The 24,921-nt window shown below is 41.8% G+C and overlaps 1 protein-coding gene, 1 long non-coding RNA gene and 1 other non-coding gene across 3 annotated transcripts; 2 read left to right on the forward strand and 1 right to left on the reverse strand.

The window, feature by feature from the left end:
- Positions 1–231: 231 nt before the first annotated feature.
- Positions 232–4,707, forward strand: LOC138951426 (uncharacterized). Its single transcript, XM_070323032.1, has one exon. It carries the CDS (start codon positions 232–234, stop codon positions 4,705–4,707), a length of 4,476 nt encoding a protein of 1,491 aa, XP_070179133.1.
- A 3,132-nt stretch (positions 4,708–7,839) lies between these two features.
- Positions 7,840–10,505, reverse strand: LOC138950151 (uncharacterized). Its single transcript, XR_011450525.1, has 2 exons — positions 9,832–10,505; positions 7,840–9,298 (listed from the first exon to the last, which is right to left on the reverse strand). It is a non-coding gene; the product is annotated as an uncharacterized lncRNA (long non-coding RNA).
- Positions 10,506–12,378: 1,873 nt separating this feature from the next.
- Positions 12,379–12,451, forward strand: Trnat-cgu (transfer RNA threonine (anticodon CGU)). Its single transcript has one exon. It is a non-coding gene; the product is annotated as a tRNA-Thr (tRNA).
- The last annotated feature ends 12,470 nt before the right edge of the window (positions 12,452–24,921 follow it).

A 24,921-nucleotide genomic window follows, 5' to 3' on the forward strand; every position in this document is an offset into this window, starting at 1 on the left:
TGTTGTACTTACATAAATGTGTATTGATATGTGTAGGTGAGTTACGTTGTAATTCTGATAAAATGTTTACAATTTGAAGTATATCTTTTTCAACGTTTCTTTGTAAAGCTGCACTAACAGTTCAGTTTGGCGACTTGGGAAATTTGGATAGGTGTTGATATTTCATGATTGCTACTGGTGTTTTCAAAGTTAAGAGGTTCTTTTAGCAAGGCTTGTTGGTCTGACTTCATCATGTCTACTCCAGCCAGAACAATTGGTACTCCTAGAAATGCTGCTTTGTCTAGTCTTACTACTCCTGGTCGCGGCGATCAAGTACATTCCGCTGAAGTTCCTGCTGATGTTACTAATCTGGACTCTGAACAGGAACTTTTTGCCGCCAAGGGACGCGCTCTTGGGATTCGCTCGGGCAGTTCTTTGGCTCGTTATGTGCAGGAAGAACAGTTGAGTCAAGTTCAAATTCGGAAGCAGTTGGCTGAACAGAAACGAGAAGAGGAAGAAGCCAGGATGAGACAAGAAGAAGCCAGGAGGAAACAGAAACGAGAAGAGGAAGAAACGAGGATTCGTCGGCAAGACGAGGAGGAGGAACGAAGACGACGCCAGCGACTCTATGAACTCGAAGAAGCTAGACTTGTAGCTGAACTAGAAAGAACGCGGACTGCTGCTGATGCCCCTGCTCCTATTGCCCACGATCCCGCCATCCAACCGGTTAGGCTAAAAATAGACAAATTCGATGAAACCAAAGAGGAACTTGACACTTTTTTGGGACGCTTTGAACGTGCTGCCACACTTAGCGGGTGGAATGGAGAAACATGGGGAGCGCGCTTAGGTACTCTACTAACTGGATTTGCAGCTGACGTCTACTTAGAGCTACCCCTTGAAAATGCTTCAAACTACGATGCAGTCGTGGAATCCCTTAGGTCATCGTTTAGATGGACGGCGGATGCATACCGATCGAAGTTTCGTCAAGCTACTAAGAACGAAGCAGAAACCTTTAACCAATATGCGACCAGACTACGCATATGGTTTGAACGCTGGCGGAAGAGCGCCAAGAAAGCTGAAACATATGAAGACTTGAGGGATCTCATACTTACAGAACATCTCATGGATAGAATCTCAGGTGATTTGGGAGAATTTATTCGTCAGAATAACCCGGCTAATTTGCAAGCCACCGCAGAGTTGGCAGAATGTTATGCCGCGTCGAAGAGAGCAAGGAAAAACCCAGTCACTGTGACTGGTCGAGCTGGGGGAAACAAGAACTCAGACAGCCCGAAGAAGAACGCACCACCGATCTACTCTAACCCTGAAGGTCAAAGGGGCAAATGTTTCAACTGTGGCCAGGAAGGACATAAGCGAAGGAATTGTCCGCGTCCCGCACGTTCTACGAATGTGAGATCTGTGACGACTCCAGAATCGAACTCAACCATGAAGGAGTTGCCTGCCCTTTGCGGTCCTTGTGGGAAACTGTCTTATACTCCCCTGTGTACAGTGACGGTAAACGGAGCACAAGTCTCGGCTTTGCGTGACACAGGAGCAGATGGACTGGTGATCGACTCGACTTTGGTCAAGGACTGCGATCTTATGCGGGAAGGACAAACTATCCGACTTGCGGCGGGGAATGTTGAACAAAAGTGTCCCACCACTGTCATTCATCTCGAGTCACCTTTTTTCTCAGGAGAAGCTGTTGCCATTGTTGCCGATCAACTGACTTACCCCGTATTGATCGGAAACAGGATCATCCGTCCAGGCGGAGAAGCTCTCGAAGTACCAGTGTACAAGGCGGAAGCACAGCCGCTGAAGACTGCAGTCGTTACCAGGTCCCAACACTCGAGAGACAAAGAAGCACCCAAAAGCTTGAAAATGACAGATTCTGGTCTTGGAGATGTGACACGGGAAGATTTGATCAGACTTCAGAACCAGGACCCAACTTTGTCACGGATGAGAGAACTAGCACGAGGTAGTGATCCTGCTCCCTGCGGAAAACGTGGACAAGTTCAGTTTATTTGGAAGAGAGGAATTCTGCAGAGACGTTTCATCACGACTGACGGAACATATAGCCAGGTGGTGATTCCCGAATCTCTGAGAGCCGGAGTTCTCAGTCTCTCGCACGATGTTCCGATGGCTGGCCATTTAGGGACCAAGAAAACTCAAGATCGACTTTGGCAGTCTTTTTACTGGCCCGGAATGGGCGGGGACATCCGTCGTTACGTACAATCATGTGATGCATGTCAAAGAGCTTTGCCAAAAGGAAAAATACACAAAGTTCCCCTTGGGAAGATGCCACTCATCGATGAACCATTCAAGAGACTCGCTGTTGACATTGTTGGCCCATTGACCATCTCCGAGAGGAAGAACCGCTACATCTTAGTCACTGTGGACTATGCTACACGTTACCCAGAGGCTACTCCTTTGCCCAGCATTGAAGCCGAACGTGTCGCCGAAGCTTTGTGGGAAATGTACACCCGTGTTGGAGTTCCTTCGGAAGTACTCACTGATCGAGGATCACAGTTTGTCAGCGACCTCATGAACCAAGTAAACCAATTACTCGCCATTAAAGGACTCACCACCACTCCTTACCATGCGCAATGTAATGGACTAGTGGAACGGTTCAACGGAACATTGAAGTCGATGCTAAAAAAACTCTGCAGTGAAAAGCCAAGAGATTGGGATCGATATGTACCTGCTCTACTTTTTGCGTACAGGGAGGTACCGCAAGAGAGCCTTGGATTTTCACCATTCGAACTCCTCTATGGTCGAACCGTGAGGGGTCCCCTTGTTCTCCTGAAGGAGTTGTGGACCAAAGACCCTCCAGCAGAGGTGAGGACCACGGCGGAATATGTGGTCGATTTGCGGCAAAGACTAGAAGACACCCTGAAGCTGGCTCAACAGAACTTGGACAGCTCATCTCGTCGCTACGCCAAGGCCTTTGATCGACGAGCGGTGAAGCGGAAATTCAAGATTGGGAGTCGGGTCCTCCTACTCATTCCCCTGAAGAGAAACAAGTTGGAGATGGCTTGGCAAGGGCCTTATGAGGTTGTTGGGAAAGTTGGTGAGCAGGACTACCGATTGCGAATTGGTTCAAAGGAGAAACTCTATCATGCCAACCTCCTCAAGCAATACATGGAAAGAGAATCTCAATCCAGACCCACTTACAAAAGAACAGAGGCAGATGTCCTTTCCTGCACGGTTGTGGTGGAGGAAACTGGAGCTACCTCTGAGGAAGATATAAGGTACCCTCAGGACATCCCGTTGCCGTCACTTCAGCCTGAGGAAGGTCCAGATGACATACAATGCAACCCAGAGTTGACTGACAGTCAGCGCAACGACGTGAAGCTTTTAGGAGGGAAGTTTGGAAAAGCTCTTACTGATTTGCCTGGAAACACACAGTTGGAGGAATTTTCCGCCAATCTACTTGTATCCAAACCTGTCTTTGTCCGTCCCAGGCCTATACCATATTCTCAGACAGAAGCAGTGAAAAGGGAAGTTGAAGCCATGCTAAAGATGGGAGTGATCGAACCAGTTTCTTCACCTTACAACGCTCCAATCGTTTTAGTCAAGAAAAAGGACGGAAAGGTCAGGTTTTGCATAGATTATCGGCAGTTGAACAGAGTGACTGTTTTTGATGGAGAACCTCTTCCCAATGTCGATGAGCTATTTAGCCGACTAGGTCGAGCAAAGTTCTTTTCAAAGATTGATCTGTCGAAGGGATATTGGCAGATTCCTGTTTATCCACCTGATAAAGAGAAACTGGCTTTCATCGTCCCACAAGGACAGTTCACCTGGACCAAGATGCCTTTCGGACTCCAAAACGCCGTGGCGGTGTTCAGTCGGATGATGCGTAAGTTGCTGAAACCACTGAACCGCAACGATGTCTACAACTTCATGGACGATATCCTGGTTGCAACCCAGGACTGGAAGACTCATCTGCAGGCTCTATGTGCAGTGTTTCACAGACTTGAAGAAGCAGGGCTGACGGCTAGACCAACAAAATGTGTCATTGGTTTCAGTGAGTTGGACTATCTGGGACATCATGTTGGACACGGATTGATGTGGCCAGAGGCAGCAAAAGTCGAAAAGATCCAAGCTGCACGGCGACCAGAAACAAAGAAGGATGTTCGCGCTTTTCTGGGTTTGGTTGGGTTTTATCGCCGATATGTACCCAACTTTGCCGCCATTGCATTACCTCTGACAGATTTGAGTCGGAAGAATTTGTCCAACCGAGTAGAGTGGACAGACCGCTGTGAGGAAGCATACCAGACACTTCGGCAGATGTTAAGCCAACGTCCTGTCATCTGTGTTCCGGATTTATCTCTGCCGTTGGTACTCCAGACAGACGCATCGGACATCGGACTCGGAGCAGTTCTACTCCAGGATCACGGGGGAGAACTCAAGCCAGTTTCCTTTGCCAGTCGTAAGCTCAACAGCGCTGAGAAGAACTACGCAACTGAAGAAAAGGAATGCCTGGCTATCGTGTGGGCCATTCGAAAGTTCGAAGTCTACCTCTACGGTCGGGAATTTGAACTACAAACAGATCATCAATCTCTGCAGCACTTGCAGAGATCAAAGACCTCCAACGGTCGGTTGATGAGATGGGCTCTTCTGCTGCAGTCCTTTTCTTTCCGGGTCACAGTGATCCGAGGACGAGACAATGTGGGTGCCGACTACTACAGTCGCATTGTTCAAGATGATGGACATGAAACTAATACTTAGTTCAGTCTGAGTAGGGGGGTGTGTCACAAGCGCCTGTTGTATGTAGAAAAGACCGACTGAAAGCGCCTGTGTTTGGTGTTTGGGCGTTACTGCCTGGTGGTGCGCTATATGGTTTTTCTCGTGCTTTTCGTAATTTACGTTATGATGTTTGTGAACTGTGTTTATTTGATGTATGAATTTAGAAACTGGGGAATAATACTTCATTCGGAGAAGGCTTGCGTTCCAAGCAGCGAATCCAGCTACAGCAGCTGTAGGTTCGGTTTCAGAGACCGGACTGGGGAAGGGCATAATGATTTGTCTTGTACATGCGGCCGAGATGCGGTGAGTCTTTATTTGTAATATATGCATCGGAGTTATAGGAAATAACTTTAGGGACATGTAGTTTGTTACTTTGATATATATATATGCATACGTCCGAGTCGAGTCCGAGTCGAGTCCGAGTCGAGTCCGAGTCGATCGGCCGTTTGTTTGTTTGTTTGTTTGTTTGTTTGTTTGTTTGTTGTTTGTTTGCTTGTCTGCAAGTGCAGTATAATGGGTTTCTACTATTGTATACTTGTTGTACTTTGCCTATGATAGTTATGATTATATTTAAGAAATATTGTTAAATCGTGTTGTTATTAATATATTGATGCTAGTAGCTAGTTTGAACACTAATTTGAATATGTTTAAATGGTTGCCAGCATGAGTGATTTGGGTATATGAGTGTGTGAATCAGTATTGCCATTGTCCATATAATCCTGCTTTGGAGTTATTGGCATAAGACGGGCCGGGTAAAGGGTAGCGTGATATTGACTATGAAACTAACTCTACGCATATTTCAGGTCGTCCTGTTGTTAACCTGAAGGCTGAAACAACCAAGTTCTGGTGTCAACTTTAACCGGAAGATGACATTTCACTCACATCTACATCTACATCTACATCTACGTCTGCGCAGTCTTCTGCTTCACCTTTAACTCAGTGTCGTCCTACTACCGTCATTCTATCGTCTACGTCTACATCGTCGGGATTTCTATCTACTGCTGGACTCAGTTGGTTACTTGAGTATTACCCTTATTACCTAGCTCGATAAATAAGCCATTTACTCCAGCAGGTCATTAACTTTAAAGTGTGCGTGTGTGTATGTGTTATAAATATGTTTATAAGTGAACAATAATATTTCCTCTTATACTACAATTTGTGTTTGTGGAACTTTAGTATGCAAGATTCTTATTTAGTCGGTGGTTGACTGGCTGCGCACGTGTGTGATGCATGTGTGTGTGTGACAGTAGTACGATATCCTTATTTGGCAAATGCCAAGGGCAAAAGTCCTCTCAAATACCATGCATTCCGTGCGTTTAACAAAACATCGTGGACAGCGCTCTAATACACTGTGTCAAACTGTTGCTGTTATTGTGTGGGTGTGGCTGTCAGCATAGTGACATGAATTTGATTGGTCGATATTTATAGTTAAAACACATGCTCTCTCCACATGGAAATAAAAACATTGGAAGTGTTATACTGTACTTCTCAAAAATATAAACTTTTTTTACATTTATTTTTATTTTGATAAAAAAATTTCACCATGCTTCATTCATCATCTGACATAACTTTTTAGCGAAATCTAACCATAAGATTATTGAAAAAAAGCAAACATGTAGACGACCACCTTTAAAGGCATATGTACGCGCTCCCGTGTTTACAAAGTGTAGTTTGCCCATAATCGATGTCAAACGCACCATAAGACCATATAATGACGATATGTCACCATGCGCGGACCATAATACATGCATTACAGCTTGTTCTAGCCTCTGAAAAAGTGAGGATGTCAACAAAGCCGCGGTGTTAGCTCCCTTGCATCAACGTTACATGTGTTGCCAAATCTATAAATAGGACGATCCAGATCAAAATGAAAATTAACATATCTCAACATTGAAGGGGTCCTAGACCACAATATTTTGCAGGGAACTTAATTTAGCATGTCTCCAGCTGTTGGTAAAGCAATTAGCGTGTAAAGTCATCGAGTACATATGGCTTTAAGCCTTGAATTTTGCTTCAACAACATTTTGTGTGAAACTACAGAATAAAAGTCTCTGGCAGTTGGTAAACAAACAAGAATTTCGGGCTGCTGATTTATACATCCCTTTAACAGAAGAATTAATGCCAAAATACACTTTTTGCTTAAAAACAAAAGAAAATATTTACTTTGTAACATGAAACATATTTCATACAGTTTTTTAAAACATGAAGCAAGCTGAGTGTTATGTTTCTGAATAATATTTGCTGCCACCATGTCTCATTCTTGTGCCAAGATGGTAAGAATATTTGCAAATAGGGCCACTCAGAGAGTCAGACACAATAATCGCTCTATAAGCAGGCCCCTCCATATGATGTTGAAAAAGCCTCCATTAAGGTCGCGGCTAGCTGTGATGTTGTTCGGAAACTTATGCCAAGATCGCAGCTACCTGCGAGGCTCGCGTCAAGGTCGCAGCTTCCCGCGATGTTGTTGCGAGGTTCGCGCCAATTGTCGCAGCTAACTTTGATGTTGTTGTGAGGCTCGCGCCAAGGTTGCAGCTACCTGCGATGTTGTTGCGAGGCTCGCGCCAAGGTCGCAGCTACCCGCGATGTTGGCGCGAGCCTCGCACCATGGTCGCAGCTAGCCGCGCTCTTGTCGCGAGCCTCGCGCCAGGGTCACAGCTAGCCGCGATGTTGTCGCGAGGCTCGTGCCAAGGTCGCGGCTAGCCGCGATGTTGTTGCGAGGCTCGCGCCATCATCGCGGCTAGCCGTGACCAGCTGCGACTAGTTGCTGCGATGTGTTTAGATCGCTGCGACCTCGCAGCGAGGTCGCAGCGACTTTTCTTTTCTGTAAGGGTTGTTTAAAGAATGTGTTAATTAAACTGTGGTGTATTGTATCTGATTCAGGTGTCTCACATGAGCAGAAGCAACAGTTTTTCTGTTATCATGTTTTCACTGGATGGAATCTTGAATTTGAATATATACATGTGTATATGATCTGACCTGCTGCTATTTCCTTCCAATTCAAGAGCAGATTTCACTATTTCTATCACACACACACACACACACACACACACACACACACACACACACACACACACCCACCCACACACACACACCACTTTAACATACACTTTGAAATCATTTTGCATAAATGTGACATGTATTGACACAACTGACAAAGGTTGAATTATGCTGATTAACCTCAAAATAGCTCTACACAGGAAACAAGATAAGGAGCATTGAAAAATTAAATGGCCTACACTTGAAATGCGAGCACACATTTAAACTACCAATAACATGCAACTGCAAGCAACACTGAACATACCACTACCAGTATTGCAGGTATGAAGCCAAAGTGAAGAACACTTTCACTAAATGTTCAAAATTGAAATAACATACTGTGGGTATGTGAGTCATTAACTATTCATTATGATCAATAGACCTGTGCGCTTTTTTGCAGAAATAAGTGTGTTCAATTTTGTTGTCATCAAAACAGAACTAGTTGATGATAGAAACTAACTTTCAGTTCCACTGCCAATTTAAACACTGTATTACTTGACTGTACTGATGCAGAACTATGCTGGACCACACACTCTTATTTGTTCCCTAAATCAAGCAGCCAATCCGTGTCACTGGAAACATTGAACAAGGAGAATGAACAATATACCTGGCTGAATAAGTTGATAATCAAACTGCTCATGATTCTTTGTTATTCACAGCAGTGGATGTAAAACAATCACAACATAAGGTCCTGTATGCATCATAATTTATACTTGTAGCACTTGATTTTGTATTGTGGTCGGTGATCCTAAACAAAATGTATGTCTACATCTGTGCATGATTTTACTTTAAGAATAAAATGAAACAAGAATGGAACAATTAATGACTTCTCTGTGAGTGTGATTTAAAACATTGCATGCTCTCTTTTCTCTCCCTCTCTTCTTCTTCTTCTTCTGCGTTCGATGTATTCTCTCCCTCTCTACAACTTTAATACTGCCACTTTCTGTGTGTACAGTCATACATGATGTTTGTTTTCCCACACACATGAGCAAGCGAGTCTGGCATTGTCACTGTTTCTTGCTGCGTTTCACGGCTGGTGTTTGCAGCTGCTCCTGGTTCACATCCACTGCTTGTAGAGGCTCAGCTTCTCTGTCCAGCCAGTTTCCAACTAGCTCTGGAAGAACTGCGAGTCTGAACACTTTCAAAGCTTTCTCCACACACATTGCCCAAAAATCACAGTCAGGCAATACTCGGACAATAACTTTATCCACAGTAGTCCACACCATGAAATCGCAGTAGGAGGAACTGGTCATAACAATCTGGCACTGTACTTGACTAAAGTATTGGTGGTCTTTGCGCAGACAAAGCATCCCCTCACTGTTAGATTCCAAACAGAAATGGCGGTCTGCCACAGCACACTCAACAGCTGACTCCTTGAAGGTGAAGGGACGTGTGTGCAGGTTTCTCCAACTCCGGCCATGCCGGTTTCTCCAACTCCGGCCATGCAGGTACAGTGTGCTGCCAGTATGTTGCCATCAGAAGTGGCGATGATCCAAGGAGAAAGTGCTGGTTCATTAAGGCGTTGTGAATGAAGAATCTGAAACATAAATTGAAGGTCGCACAAATCAGCATTCAGCTAGGTCAATTGAATGAATATAACTCTAAGACGCACATAGTGTGCTTTACAATAACCTTAACTTCTTCTTCTTCTGCGTTCGACGATAACCTTAACAATGAAAAGTAAACAACAGATTTTTAACTGAATATGAACATGAAGCTCATTATAAATATAATATTTTGCAAGCTATTTCAAAATATAAATATATTCAAGACTATCTACAGCTTTTGTCGTAGTCCAGAATACAAACTGAAGCGAAGAATATATCAAAGACAAAGCCTCAACACAATATCCTGAACTGCAACTTGTGATAGCTTCAAGTCGGCGCTGGCAGTAGCCAGACGACGATAAAGAACTAGCTGCGCACCCCCCACTCCGCTGCAACAATGCCAGACATCTGGATGACTTGTTCTGCAAGTGCAGCGTAACAGACATACAGATACAGAGATATCTGCAACACAAGACAGAGAACACTCACGTTCATTCCTTATAAACTGAAAGCACATTCTTACCTTTGCAGAAATGACAGAGTTCTGACAGCCATCAGGGCTGTAGCACTTGACATCCCTCACCCAGCCAGAGACAAAAAGTCGGTAGGAATCCAAACTGTTGTAAGCTTTTCAGCTGCTCACATGTGTATCTGTATGCACTCTTGCCAAGCACAAAATAATTTACGATGTTGATGTAACTCAGCTCTGGCAGATCGTCCGGATTTGCTGACCAGCACCTGGTTGAGAATGTCATACGGATCATTCCCGTCAATCTCCAAAATCTTCTGGTGGTATCGCCGCCTCTCCTCTGGTAACAATCGCTAAGAATATTGTCGCTTCTCGCCCGATCGCAATGTTCTGCATGAGGCAAGGGAAGTTACTCCAGATTCTTCTCGGAACGCGTCGGAGGCATTGTTTCCCGTTTTTCAACGGTTCACAGCTGTTTTTACTTTTCTCTTTGAAATGAAACGATGAAAGGAAGAGAAATGGAAAGACAGGCATGTTGTTGGGACATAAACAGAACAGAGAACATAAGGGGGAAAAAAAACTGTGTTTCAACAACTTCAAGCAAGAAAATGCAAACACTAAACACTCCCGGCAGGGAAACACCTTAATTGACCTTGACCTTTGACTGTGTTTGAGATCAGTTATTTTCGTACTCGGCTTGTAAAATAAACAAAATAATATCCAAACAACAGCTATTTTAAGATAAGAGTGTGTGGAGAGACCTTGTATTCAATTATAGTAATCACTGAAAGACATAAAACTTAGTTCAGAAGCGAATCCTAGAAACCCCTAAATAATGGAAAATGTGTTGGCTAAACAATTCATTGTTTACGTAAATAATTCATTGTTTACGTAAATAATGATTTATTTAGCAACATTGCTGATTCTTTATAAACAATGTAATATAAGTCTAAATAATATATTGTTTACGTAAATAAATCATTATTTACGTAAACAATGAATTATTTACGTAAACAATTAGAGCGTTAGAGTGGTTGTTTGAGCTCTCTTTTGTCTTTTTTGAGCTTGTTGGAGAGAAGCTGTCGGAATCTCTTAACCTTTTTCGGGGTGTGCAACACAATGTGCTGTCCATAGATTCAGCAGGGGTAGAGGTAGCCAAAGGTGGTTTGTCGCTTATGACAAAGGTGGCAGTGGCCATTGTGAGGGCCTTTTGGTGTTCAAATGCAGTGAGGAGTACTCAGAGAGCAGTGTGTTTGTGTGTAGTTGTGAGCGACCTTGGTAGAGGACCCTCTAAAAGCGAAATGACTAGAAAATGAGCTTTGGTATGAGCAGGCGTCTCGCACTGTTAAAAGAAAAAAGAAGGGATGACAAAAGCGTCCGTTGACAAAGAGTGAGCTGAAGCTCACTCTCTAGTGACTTTCACTTCTCTCCCGAGAATCACGAGGACTCCTGCAGGGCGAGTGGAAAAGCCACCAAGGGCAGTTAAAAAAGCCCTCTCTGGGTCTATGCCAAGAGAGCTGTGTCGTGTGTTAAAACACACACAAAATGTGATTGTCCTCCTTTACCTTCAGGAATTCGGGAAGAAATCGTATTTTGAGCACTGACTTGGCTATGTAAGCTCGAGGTACGTTAAAGCAGTCGCTATGTAATCAGCATGTCTGCTTGTGAAAGACGCACTCTACAGGCCAGCAACTGCAGTGAATTACTCGTGCTGAGTCTGAGGACAAAAATGACCCCAAAGCAGACCACATCACAAACAGAACTCTAGAATCCACAGGTGTTTTCCACACACACACACACACACTGACACACACACACACTCACACAGAAGCCGTATATATATATATATATATATATCTATTGTATAAATATATAGAGATAGATGACAGTGTATTTTTCGCGTGGCTAAAAATTGATTCGACCTTTGCACTTTTACAGTGAGGACAACTTACGGCTGCATGGAAAGCGTTCTGGACACTACGGTGACCTTCTAAAAATAGTAATGTCGGAACGGGAATATCCGAAGCTGCTTCTCGAAGCCATACGAAGGAAGGGAGGTAAACGCTGAAAACATGGAGAAGATAAGGAAGAGTTATGGTAGTTGATCCCGGAAAAAAACCAAAATCGGTTTGCGCTGCGCGCTGAGAGCACGTATTGAAATATCTCATCGACCAGATTTTGTCCGGGGTGTATCTGAATATGGACACCAAATTTGAAGCAGATCCATCGAGAACTTTGGCCGTGCATGGCGAATACACACACAGACAGACAGACAGACACACGTCGTATATATATATAGATGATATGTTTGGATTAAAAAAAACGCTCAGAAAGTTAAAACGAAGGGAGGTACAGAAAAGCGTGCTATGCAGCACAGCGCAACCACTACCGCGCTAAACAGGCTCGCTGATTTCACTGCCTTTTGCACTAGCGGCGGACTACGGTCATTGTGTAAAAATGCAGTGCGTTAAGTTTCATTCTGGGAGTTCAACAGCTTGCCTAAAATAATGTAGTAATTTCGCCATACGCGACTTGTTTTGTTTTGTTTTGTTTTACATCAGTTTCTGTCTTAATCTAGACTACAATTAACTCACGTCTACCGGCTCGGTTGGCCTAGTGGTAGGGCGTCCGCCTCGTGATCGGGAGGTCGTGGGTTCGAACCCCGGCCGGGTCATACCTAAGACTTTAGAATTGGCAATCTAGTGGCTGCTCCGCCTGGCGTCTGGCATTATGGGGTTAGTGCTAGGACTGGTTGGTCCGGTGTCAGAATAATGTGACTGGGTGAGACATGAAGCCTGTGCTGCGACTTCTGTCTTGTGTGTGGCGCACGTTATCATGTCAAAGCAGCACCGCCCTGATATGGCCCTTCGTGGTCGGCTGGGCGTTAAGCAAACAAACAAACAAACAAACAACAAGTCGCGTAAGGCGAAAATACAATATTTAGTCAAGTAGCTGTCGAACTCACAGAATGAAACTGAACGCAATGCCATTTTTCAGCAAGACCGTATACTCGTAGCATCGTCAGTCCACCGCTCATGGCAAAGGCAGTGAAATTGACAAGAAGAGCGGGGTAGTAGTTGCGCTAAGAAGGATAGCACGCTTTTCTGTACCTCTCTTTGTTTTAACTTTCTGAGCGTGTTTTTAATCCAAACATATCATATCTATATGTTTTTGGAATCAGGAACCGACAATGAATAAGATGAAAGTGTTTTTAAATTGATTTGGACAATTTAATTTTGATAATAATTTTTATATATTTAATTTTCAGAGCTTGTTTTTAATCCGAATATAACATATTTATATGTTTTTGGAATCAGCAAATGATGGAGAATAAGATAAACGTAAATTTGGATCGTTTTATACATTTTTATTTTTTGTTACAATTTTCAGATTTTAAATGACCAAAGTCATTAATTAATTTTTAAGCCACCAAGCTGAAATGCAATACCAAAGTCCGGGCTTTGTCGAAGATTACTTGACCAAAATTTCAACCAATTTGGTTGAAAAATGAGGGCATGACAGTGCCGCCTCAACTTTCACAAAAAGCCGAATATGACGTCATCAAAGACATTAATCCAAAAAATGAAAAAATAGGTTCGGGGATTTCATACCCAGGAACTCTCATGTCAAATTTCATAAAGATCGGTCCAGTAGTTTAGTCTGAATCGCTCTACACACACACACAGACAGACAGACACACACACACACACCACGACCCTCGTTTCGATTCCCCCTCGATGTTAAAATATTTAGTCAAAACTTGACTAAATATAAAAACTCACGTCTGATTAGTGCTTCGAGAATGGCTGCGTCCATGTTTTTGTTTGCTTGCGTGGTTACGGCGGTAGAATCCTGGGTGGTTGGAGCCTGGGTGGCTTGGTCCTGGGAGGGGGGGATGTCCCAAGGGTTATAGACTGTCAGCAGATGTAGGTTTTTGATGAGAGTCGCCAGTGACTCCATGATGGCTGGCTTGCCTTCAAAGACAGTTTTTATCATGTTCATGGTGTCATCGTCCACCACCCGCACCGTGCTGAAACACCACACATATCATTGTTACTTCCACGGGTGTGTATAAGTCAAAGGTCTGCCAAACCCGGCAAATGCTGTAGGCAGCCCAGATATCCGAAAGTACAACGCCCAATGTACTGTGTCGTCACACAAAAGTAGCAAAGGGATCGCACTTTTCGGCAATATTGACAGTTTACAGCTCTAGTAATGGAGCGGCCAAACCAAGAAAAGGCGCCTAGAAAAGGTAGTTTCAGGCACCGGTTTTGTATAGTCAATAACTATATATTTTCTGAAAGCTCAATCTCTATAGGGTCCAATGAGACCGATCGTCAGTGTGTCACCTGCCAGCAGCTATGTCTATAGGGTCCAATGAGACCGATCGTCAGTGTGTCACCTGCCAGCAGCTATGTCTATAGGGTCCAATGAGACCGATCGTCAGTGTGTCACCTGCCAGCAGCTATGTCTATAGGGTCCAATGAGACCGATCGTCAGTGTGTCACCTGCCAGCAGCTATGTATATAGGTTCCAATGAGACCGATCGTCAGTGTGTCACCTGCCAGCAGCTATGTCTATAGGTTCCAATGAGACCGATCGTCAGTGTGTCACCTGCCAGCAGCTATGTCTATAGGTTCCAATGAGACCGATCGTCAGTGTGTCACCTGCCAGCAGCTATGTCTATAGGGTCCAATGAGACCGATCGTCAGTGTGTCACCTGCCAGCAGCTATGTCTATAGGGTCCAATGAGACCGATCGTCAGTGTGTCACCTGCCAGCAGCTATGCGCACTTTTTGGTCAAACACTAAACACCAACAACATGTCATATCGAAATATATACTTGTGCCTTCTGTTTCTTATTTATTTTCTGGTGTTGTGTAATTTCCTTTCATTTCAGCGTTAACGTTGTTTTTGTAGTTTTTATGGGGGCCAGGAAGGCCCCCATTTATACGGATAGTTTCGAGTTTTGATAGTTTTGACCATGGGCAGCGCCATTTTGTTGTGAAATACGTCATCAGTTTGTGTACACAGGAAGTTGTGACATCCGTCACCCTATGGGAGGGGTGAAGGCAACATTGTTCATCTGTAGAAAGTTGTGAAATCCGTCACCTTATGGGAGGGGTGAAGGCAAAATTGGTCATCACTGAGTTTGTGTAACACAGGAAGTTGTGAAATACGTCACCCTATGGGAGGGGTGACGGCAAAATTGTTCAACAAAAACAACATTGGTCGAACTGTGCAGGGTCAACCGCAACAAACTCAAACCATTCATACTTTGCTGTATTTGAGTGACTTATATACCGACATTTTTATTTCTTATTTTCAGCACAGGTGTAGGAAAAATCATGAACCAAAATGTTATTTATTTTCTAATTTAACATTTTTTTTTACAAATGTGACCATGGTCTTTTAAACAAACAGTGACATTAAACATTGTTATGTTAAAAAAAAAGAAAAAAGAAAAAAAGCTTTTGTGCACAAATCAGAAAATACATTGTACATTTTACCTGCAGGCCAAACCGTGAGTGTCTGTGGCAAAGCCCGACCCAGGAAATTGCACTGATTTTATTTTTAGATCAGTGGGAAATTGTCAAGAACAGGCGCTTGGATTTGGATGTGCCCAATGATAGTAGGCTTGGTTGTGATCAATCAGAATAATGTAGGAATAAAAATGTATGAAAGTTTGGTATGATGACATGTAATTCACATATGCTGAAATATAATATTATACATCATGTAATATTATTATGGCTGTTGCCATGACCATGAACCCCAAGAAAGGTTTAATGTTATGTAATTCAAAATATCAAAATCAAGCACCTACTAATTTCGTATATGCGCGTGAAGATTGAGGCCTTCGTAAACGTTCAGCGTTGGCCAATAATAATTTTACCAATATTGTGTCGTTTTTTATTATGTTTTATTTTGTTGATCAATTGATAAATATTTCTTCCCAACATATTACAAATCAAACAGATATAAAGTCTTAGAGAACTACAATAATTATTGTTGCCGTCTAAACCTTGCAAGGCCTCAACTTGCGTCAAGGCCGATGCGCGTAGATTCCGAGAATGTTTACTTTCGGTTAGATTCTTCGACAGCATGGCCGGACACAGCATTCGTAGAGGTGATTGCCGTTGCAGAGGTGAGTAAAACTGACCATCGAAAGGAAAATAAGATTCATATTGGTAATACTAATAACATACTTGAACAAGCATGTATCTACCAAAACTGTATGGGAGCACAGAGTTGGAAAGGCGTGGTGAAGCGATCAAATCGAATCGTCCGTCTCAGTGCACTGATTAGTCACCACGATTGACCGTCACTGTCTGTATTTTGTATGTAAGCAGAGCTTCCAAACTAGTTAAATCCTGATGTAGTTTACGAAACAAAACAAAATCTCATTCCTGTTCCATTGTTCTTGTAGCTGTGATATATTCTTGCAGGGACTGATTCTAGTGAAACTAAAAAGTAAGTGTTAAAAGCAGAAAAGCCTGACTGAATCAGGTAATTGGGTTGGGAAAGTTTTGCTAAGAAATCCTGTTATTTCCCTGGGTTAATAAGCATCTCTTTGTCCAACTATTTACACAATTTATTTGACTAGTTTGTGGTTTGTGAAATTATTGTTGTATTTATTTCTAGACTACAAGAACTTGCAGTTGCTGATACATTCATTCATCATTGATTGCATTTCATTGTCACAGCACAAAACACTGAATGACACATACTGATTGACGAGCATGGCAAAAGCCTTCTCGTTTTACAGTATAGGTACTGATAGTTACATGCAAGTTTGAATATCACTTTGAACACTGCCACATTCAGTTCTTCTCATCATTGAATAATTTTGTTTCAGGAAGCAAGCACCACTTTTGTTGTTGATGAAAACCCAATACAGTCAGAAGTGTGTCAAGCTCAAAGTACTATTTCACAAAAGGTGAGAATTTATTCGTTACATTTGCAACATTTATTGTTAAAAATGTTTAAACATAAAGGCAGAATTTGTTTGTCTTGTGATTGTGATGCCTACAACTACACCCGCTTGTGATTTCTCAGTCAAGTTACTGCAGATTTGTGTATATTTCAGTCTCATGTGGTATTTGCCATATTTGTGTATGAACATGTGTATTTTTCAAGACTTAGATTCTGTGATAACATAAAATACCATAACACATTTGACACCAGTGCATCATATATATTTTTGTATAATTCTCATTACGCATGATTTTTTATTGTGTCAGTGTCACTGTGTGTAAATGTACATGTGTTTTTAAATGTCAACAGGTGGCAGTTCGACTTCTGGAAGAGGTGTGCAGTGAGATTGCAGAAAATGAATGCCTGTCAGCTGATCTGCGAAGCCATGTTAAAACCTTGGACTGTAACTGTTTAGGGAAACACTGTCTGAATGAATACAATTTTGTTGGAGTAGTGTTTTCGATTTTGCTTATAATGTAAAACAATTTCAAGTTTAAATTTCAAGTTATTCAGTTACGCTGAGAATAAGCTGTCATATATACATGACAAGTAAGCAGTGCTCCCTGTATGGCATACGTGTAATTATTGTTGATCATTCGCGTACACATTCCAGACTTGTCAATGTGCAAGTGTTCTTTTTGGATACAATGGTGTGTGTGTTTGCCTTTCTTTTAAAGTTATATGAGGCAGGGAATTATCCCAATATATGGACTAATAAAAATCTAGTATTGTATACACATGTATATATATATATATATATATATATATATATACAGTGGACCACCCCCCCCCCCCCCAATTTGATAATCCCTCCCTTTTATTCTAGTTTTAAAACCTTATTTTGTCAGTTTGTTTGTGCAAAACTTCTGTAAATTTGCCTTCATTTTAGGACTGCCTCCTTTTAAAGACTCGCTTTCTCAGATTGTTTGAGGTAATTAAAAGGGGGTTCTATTGTATGTTCTAGTGTAAGACTTTGTGGTCTGTTTGACAGGTGCTGTTCTTCGGGACAAACTTCAGGTGTTCGAGTCATGCCTTGGTCCACGAGGGAAGTTCCGGAACGTGGCCAAGGAAAAGGCTCACTCAAAGTATTTTGCATTGTACTCTCAGAACTGATCTGATGTATGGGATGCAATAAACAAACGTTTCCTTCATTATGAAAGCAATGCAGATCGAAAAAAACGAACATTCAACTTACAAGATACCCAGATGCTAGCGAACCAAAACAAAAACACGAGTACCCTCCCTTGCATCGTTAGCAGACGACTTTTGAGAGTCAGTAATGTGTTTGGTGTGCGTCTTCAGTTTCTCTGGCAGTGTCGGTGTGGGAACTGACAGAAGCTAGGGAGCACAGATAATAGAAGCCCTGTCACATAGACTAATCACACAATCAATACACATTTGGCTCATGTTTTAAATGACAGTTTCGAGTTTGTTAGTCAAACTCAAAGCAACAACACTGTCACTTACCTGGCACGGTTTGGCTTCGCGCAAACATCGGCTGTTTCACGTGTTTTGCGAGCAAGTCTACTCTTTTGCCTGGCTCTGCAGTAAGTCCACATTGGCGATGAAGGTATTCAAGAACTTGACATGTGTGTATTTTTCCGTAATCCAGTCATATTCCTTCAAAATGCAATCAATCGGCGGTGACAGACGTGTCAGCAATTCGCGACTTCACCAAGTCGGTCCCGTTTTCCTCACACCCATACCAGTTTAGGTTCATTCATGCAAACACACTCGCAAAACAGTTTATCACGTAGATACATTTCAAATAGGGAGCAAATGGTTAAATCTAAACCTACATATTTGTTCCCTAAAATTTGCTTCTCTGTCAATAAGCCTAATTGTATAATAACACGTTCGAGAAAAACAACTTGGAATCGATTCTGAATCGAGTAAGCCAAATGGGTCCCAAACCCGTTTCGTCCGTTCTGCCGACCTGAAACGCAAAACAAAAGAATTGTGCGCTTCAACTAAATTAATTTCTATACGACTTCATTACTTTCTTGCAACTTATGAACCTTTACTTAAAGCTTTTAAATGGTCTGAAAGTAGTGTTACCGCGTACTTATCGATGCACTCATTCGTTTTATTTTTTCAGCGACGGTCACTTAGTTTAAGGTTGCAAAAGGGCTAAGTCTCGCTGGCACCACTGTTTTACAGTCCACAGATCGCAACAGTGCCGCTAGTAGTCTACACTTTGTGTTTGATGGTAGAATGGGATATGCAGATTACAACACTCGTGGTTTTTTATATGGCTTGTATTTCAGTCAAGACCCAGCGGGAATATCAATCGAGAGCCACTCGCCAGAGGCTCGTGTCTCCCGATGATATATATTCATCCGCTGGGTCTTGACTGAAATACAAGCCATATAAAAAAAAACTCGTGTTGTAACCTATACATATATATATATATATATATATATATATATATATATATATATATATATATATATATATATATATATACTAGAGGAATACCCGGCTTCGCCGGGGTGAATCGCGAGACAGAGACAGACAGCGTGGCGGTTCACCACAATCACCTTTGAAGGCGAAGTCCTGTCAAACGGGATTGAGAATTTTAGAGCTTATTTCTTAGCCCTGTATTATCTGCTGTGGCTTCTCAAATGCCAGAACATACAGACAGACAAAAGCCGCTAGACCACATAACAAACAGAACTCTACAATACACAGGTTTTTGCCCACACACACACACAAACACACACACACACAGAGAAGCCGTATATATATATAGGTGGGCGTCTCTGATACTGAGCACAGACCAAAAATTGATAGGTGTACAACTTTGGGGATGTGTTTGGACACATTGCTGCAAATATGACAGAACCAAATGTTATTCATTTGCCTTCTGAGGCATTTTACTAATAAAATGAACGCTCAATATTACAAAAATCTGTTCTTGTGAATTTATAATATATTTTTGTAATCCGATGAGCGAGTCAAAATGGCGACGAAATGTGTGACATCGGTCAACACGCAACTTTGAAGTGCTCGTTTTTTAAAATTACACAGTTTTCAAATGCGATACAGGTGTTGAAAATACCACAAAGGATGAAAGTTAAATGATGCTAAGCAAAGTTGATAAATGACAAGGCATTTCGCCTAAACAGGCACGGTAAAAAGTCGGTCGCGTACATCCATTTTTCAAGAAAATATGAGAGTAGAATCATCTAAGGCCAGCAAAGCACATACACTAACATATTCAATAACAAATGGTCTCAAGAACTCACATTTTCACTGGCTTCTTTGTGCTGTGAATAGCAAGTCGAATCACACTATGGATGTCTCTTATGAAATCATTATGTTGCCATACCCCAAAGATTCAAGAGACATTTGACTTTGGAAAAAAACACTCCTGAGAACACACCACAAGCATGTTACTCTCCAAACAGTGAATTTTGAATGACAAAATCGATTTAAAATTCAGTAAAATCAATAAAAAAAAATATATAATCGAAATGCTGCAAGGCTTGTTTGAATTTTGTTCAAAACTCAAAATAGATGTACACACCAAATGGCTACTGGTTTTGACAAGCAAATTCAATGCAATTTATTCTTCAAAATGACGAAATGGAACGCTGAACGTCATTACAATACGTAATTTCGTCGTGACGTCATCCGTACATATTTCTGTTCGGCCGTACACTGTTATTCAGCCGGTACACTCAGGTATTTGGCCTGTGAACCTGTACCAGGCTTGATCCTGTTGGAGTAGGCTATAAATATCAGTCTGCTTAACCTCAACGTCTGATGACCACAATCGGTGCAGAAATGAGATATAACGGGTTTTAACTGACAAAAGTTTGTTTTTCTTCTTAAAAGGTGTATATCTAAATTCAGTCAGGGTTTGTGGTCCTATCAAACAAACATCGTCAAAATCAAAGAAAAATATCAAACCTTAACTGTTTTTAACGGACAAAAGTTTACTTTTCTTCATCAAAAGTTTGAATTGAAATTTAGTTAGGGACAACAGATCTACCTACACAATTTCACTAAGATCGGTGAAAAAATGGGGTTTATCGGTTTTTCAAACTGCCAAAACTTTGGTTTTTGTCTTGAAAAGTATGTTATGATATTCAGTTACAAACAACAGACCTACTAACCAAATTTCACAAAAATCGGCTTAAAAATGAGATTTAACGGACTTTTAACTGCCAAAAATATTGCTTTTTTCTCTTGAAAAGTATGTGTTTCAGTTTAATTAAGAACAACGGACTACTATGCCAATTTTTGTGACAATCCAACTTTAAATTACAAAATGTCACACTCTCCGTGCCAAGATTGAAGACGCCCACATATGTATATCTATATCTATAAATATATAGAGATAGGTGAGAGTGTATTTTTCGCGTGGCTATAAATTGATTCGACTTTTTCACTTTGACAGTAAGAACAACTTACGGGTGCAAGGGAAGCGTTGTGGACAGCGCAGTGACATTCTAAAAATAGTAACTTACAAACGGGAATATGGATTGAAGCCACACGAAGGAAGGGAGATAAACGCAAAACACTGGAGAAGATAAGGAAGAGTTACTTATAATGGTGAAATGAACACAAAAACCAAAATCGGTTCAACGCTGCGCGCTGAGAGCACGTGTTGAAATATCTCATCGATGATATTGTGTCCGGGGTGTAGCTGAATACGGTGTCCAAATTTGAAAAAGATCCACCGAGAACTTTGGCGTTGTGATGTGGTGTAGCGGCTTTGGTGTGTCGGTATGGGGGCCCGGGTAGCTGAGGTGGAACCAAAATCGGTTCAGCGCTGCGCGCTGAGAGCACGTGTTGAAATATCGACCAGGTTGTGTCCTGTCCCGGGTCTACCTCCTGAATATGCCCACCAAATTTGAAGCAGATCCATCGAGAACTTTGGCCGTGCATCGCGAACTCACAGACAGACACACAGACAGACACACAGACAGACACAAGTCGGTGTGTGTGTGTGTGTGTGTGTGTGTGGTGTGCGATTCAAAGAAATTTACTGGACAGATCTTCATGAAACTTTGCACACAAATGTTCCGACCCCCAAGCCTTCACCCTGATTCAAACTCATGTATCACAAGTCGAGCGCTCTACCAACTGACCTACAGCGCTCCCAAATTATTTCTTTTTATCATTTTTGTCAGTCAAGATAATGGGGGTGGGGTTGGTACGGGAATAATTGTGAAGCAGACAATAAGGCAACAACTTATTTTGTTTACAGGTATTGTATCTGTATACAGTGAACTTAGCTGTGTTCAAGTTTAGTTATGTTTCTGTCGAGCGAATTTTTTTTAAATACGTTTTTACTACTAAAGGAGTGATAATTTTATGTGTACGCCCTCGAGAAACCTCGATCATTTTCTGAAAATGCACGTTGATAAGTACCGTTTTATGATAAAGTTATACTCTCCATTCATTTATATACACAAACTAATGTTTCATTTATTATTTGTAGAGCTAAATATGTCAGTTGGGATCATGTTAAGAATCGCAGTGTTTTTCGCAAAATCGTACTTGACAACCCCCAGTAAAAAAATTCTAAAAAAAAGTTAATACGTCAACCTCTTTTTTTCTTTGCACAGATGTGTCCATATTGCTTAGAGGAACCTGTGCACAAAATGTGTAATGTTTCTTTCGCTAGATTTGAACACACAAGTAACCCCTTAAGGTGTTTCTAATCAGTAAGTTTTAGAAAGGCGAATTAAGCTTTCTAATCAGTAAGTTTTAGAAAGGCGACGAATCGTGTTTTAGAGTAATATCTAGTTATTTGCGACCAAACATGTGTCCGACAACAACAATACTGTTCCGATTATCATGAAAATACCATGTTATACGCGGAAGAATCACCTCTTCAGCTAACTGAGACAAAGAGACAATCCCTGTTGCGTGGATTTTTGGTTACATAAACTGAATGTTAAAATGTCCGAGTGGCACTGGCTTAGTGTTGCCACCAGGGGCGGATCCAGGGGGGGTTTCCCCCCTTAGCCTAAAAAACAACAACAACATGAAAATAAGAAACACTCATGACTCAGATTTATTGTAAATAGTGTTCTAATGAAATACATCATATTGAACTTTATTTTTTCATTGTCATAAAATGTATATGGTCAGATGTTAAATATCAGCTAATACCAAATTTGATATTAATATAATATTGAATGTAGAAACAGACTTTTTACACCGTGGAAATATTTCCCTCCATGCAGTTAATTATATAAACCATTTGATGAGTGTTGCAAAATGTGTATTGGTAAATAGCGGTACATTTAACTTAATATTTGTTGTATGTTTGATTTGGAATTAAGATGAAGACAGTCAGACTTAAATATCTGTTAGAGTAAATTTGATTGGAAAAAAGACTAATGAAGAAGGATGATCCCTGGCAAAACATTTTTTTTTCAGAATAAAGAGGCAATAAAGAGGATTGAAGCAGCCTGCATGCAAATGAGGTCCCCCAAAAAAGCTTAATTTGTTTTGACTGTTTTTTTGTATGCAATTCATGGCAACAAAAAAGGATTAAATGTTCCATCAATCGATGTTTAGTAAACTGTCAAGAAACACCCAACATCCACACCATACCCCCCCCCCCTCATCCACACCATACCCCCCCTCATCCACACCATACCCCTCCCCCGCCCACTCACATCTCAAAACATTATTTCTTAAAAGCTTACACAGTCTTGACTTTCTTTGCTACGCGTTGTCTGCGGTACTTTAGCTTGGCCTTCTCGTACAGCCACGCCAGTAGGTCTGCAAAGCCTCCACTTCCCTGTGACAAGGAACAGAGTGTGGTCATATTACTATAATACTCGTACTTCATTACGACTGGAGTGTATCCCCTGTCAAGGAATACACTGTAAGTGGAATGTTGCGCCAGTTCAAGGAGTTTTGAGCACTGTGATAACAACGACGTTAAATATGGATTTCCCTGCTAGTGTTCAAGACCATAATTTAATCTTGAGAATGGAAAATAGAACGTTTTCACCGAACGACCACTAGAGAATTCTCTCAGATTATATTGTGGATAAAACGACGTTGTTGTGGAATTTTGGTGTAACTCCTTCCTAATATAGACAAACGCGCCTTTTGTTTTTGTGCCTTACGCCATTGTGTTGACATGTCTTTGTTTAGACTTCATCATGTAAAAGGTAGGCCCTTTTTAGAGGCACTGTAAAGTAAGAAGTAGCTCGGGTTGCAATATACTGACGCTTGCCAAACGCCAATCTTCAATTTAGCTCATAGGCTGGCATCACTACATAACATAAGCACACACACACACACACACACACACACACACACACACACACACACACACACACACACACACACACACACACACACACACACACACTGACCTTCATGACGATGACAGGGATGTTGTTGCTGACTGCAGTGACCGCTGTCTTGAGAGACTCAGTGTCTCCCCCCACCAACACACACACCACCGGCCTCGTGTCCCCCTTCTTCACACCTGTCACACAACGTCAAGTCTACACAGAGGGGTGCCATAAGTGTTACATTTTCGAGGCGGTCGACAACCTATAAACATAAATTTGGTGCGACGCTTCACTGGAACTAAATAACGAAGCGTCTGGCGATTTCACATCGTGACAGTACAGTAGCAGGCAGAAGACACGCGCCATAGTCGCGCCAACTGCTGCAAGTGTTTTGGTTCATCGTTCCCAAAACTGTTTTAATTAAAACATGACCCAGATTAGGTACGTCAAAAATAAGTATAAGTTACAGCTCCTCATTCTCCCCTCTGCTTCTTTCTCTCTGTAAACGTGTAGGGCTAGTTATTTTTCAGTAACTTACCCAACAACCAAAATCACTTAGCCTTGTATTACTAGCTTGTCTTCTGTAAGCCACAGCTTGGCCAGCGAAGTGTGTATACTGCTGCAAGCAGTAAAATGTGACACCCGTGATATCAGTCGTCGCCCAATGCATCGCGCGTGTGTGTGTGTGTGTGTGTGTGTGTGTGTGTGTGTGTGTGTGTGTGTGTGTGTGTGTGTGTGTGTGTGTGTGTGTGTGTGTGTGTGTGTGTGTGTGTGTGTGTGTGTGTGTGTAACTACGCACTACGCTTAACGATTGTCGGTACCATGAACTCTGTCTCGCTCTACGATTTCGATTTTAACAAAATTAATGACTGTTCACCTCTACAGTGAAATT

This window comes from Littorina saxatilis, linkage group LG16 (genome assembly GCF_037325665.1).
Source record: "Littorina saxatilis isolate snail1 linkage group LG16, US_GU_Lsax_2.0, whole genome shotgun sequence".
NCBI classification, from domain to species: Eukaryota; Metazoa; Mollusca; class Gastropoda; order Littorinimorpha; family Littorinidae; genus Littorina; species Littorina saxatilis.

Coding starts and splice junctions, on each gene's coding strand:
- LOC138951426 (XM_070323032.1), top strand. CDS start 232: ATGTCTACTCCAGCCAGAACAATTGGTACTCCTAGAAATGCTGCTTTG.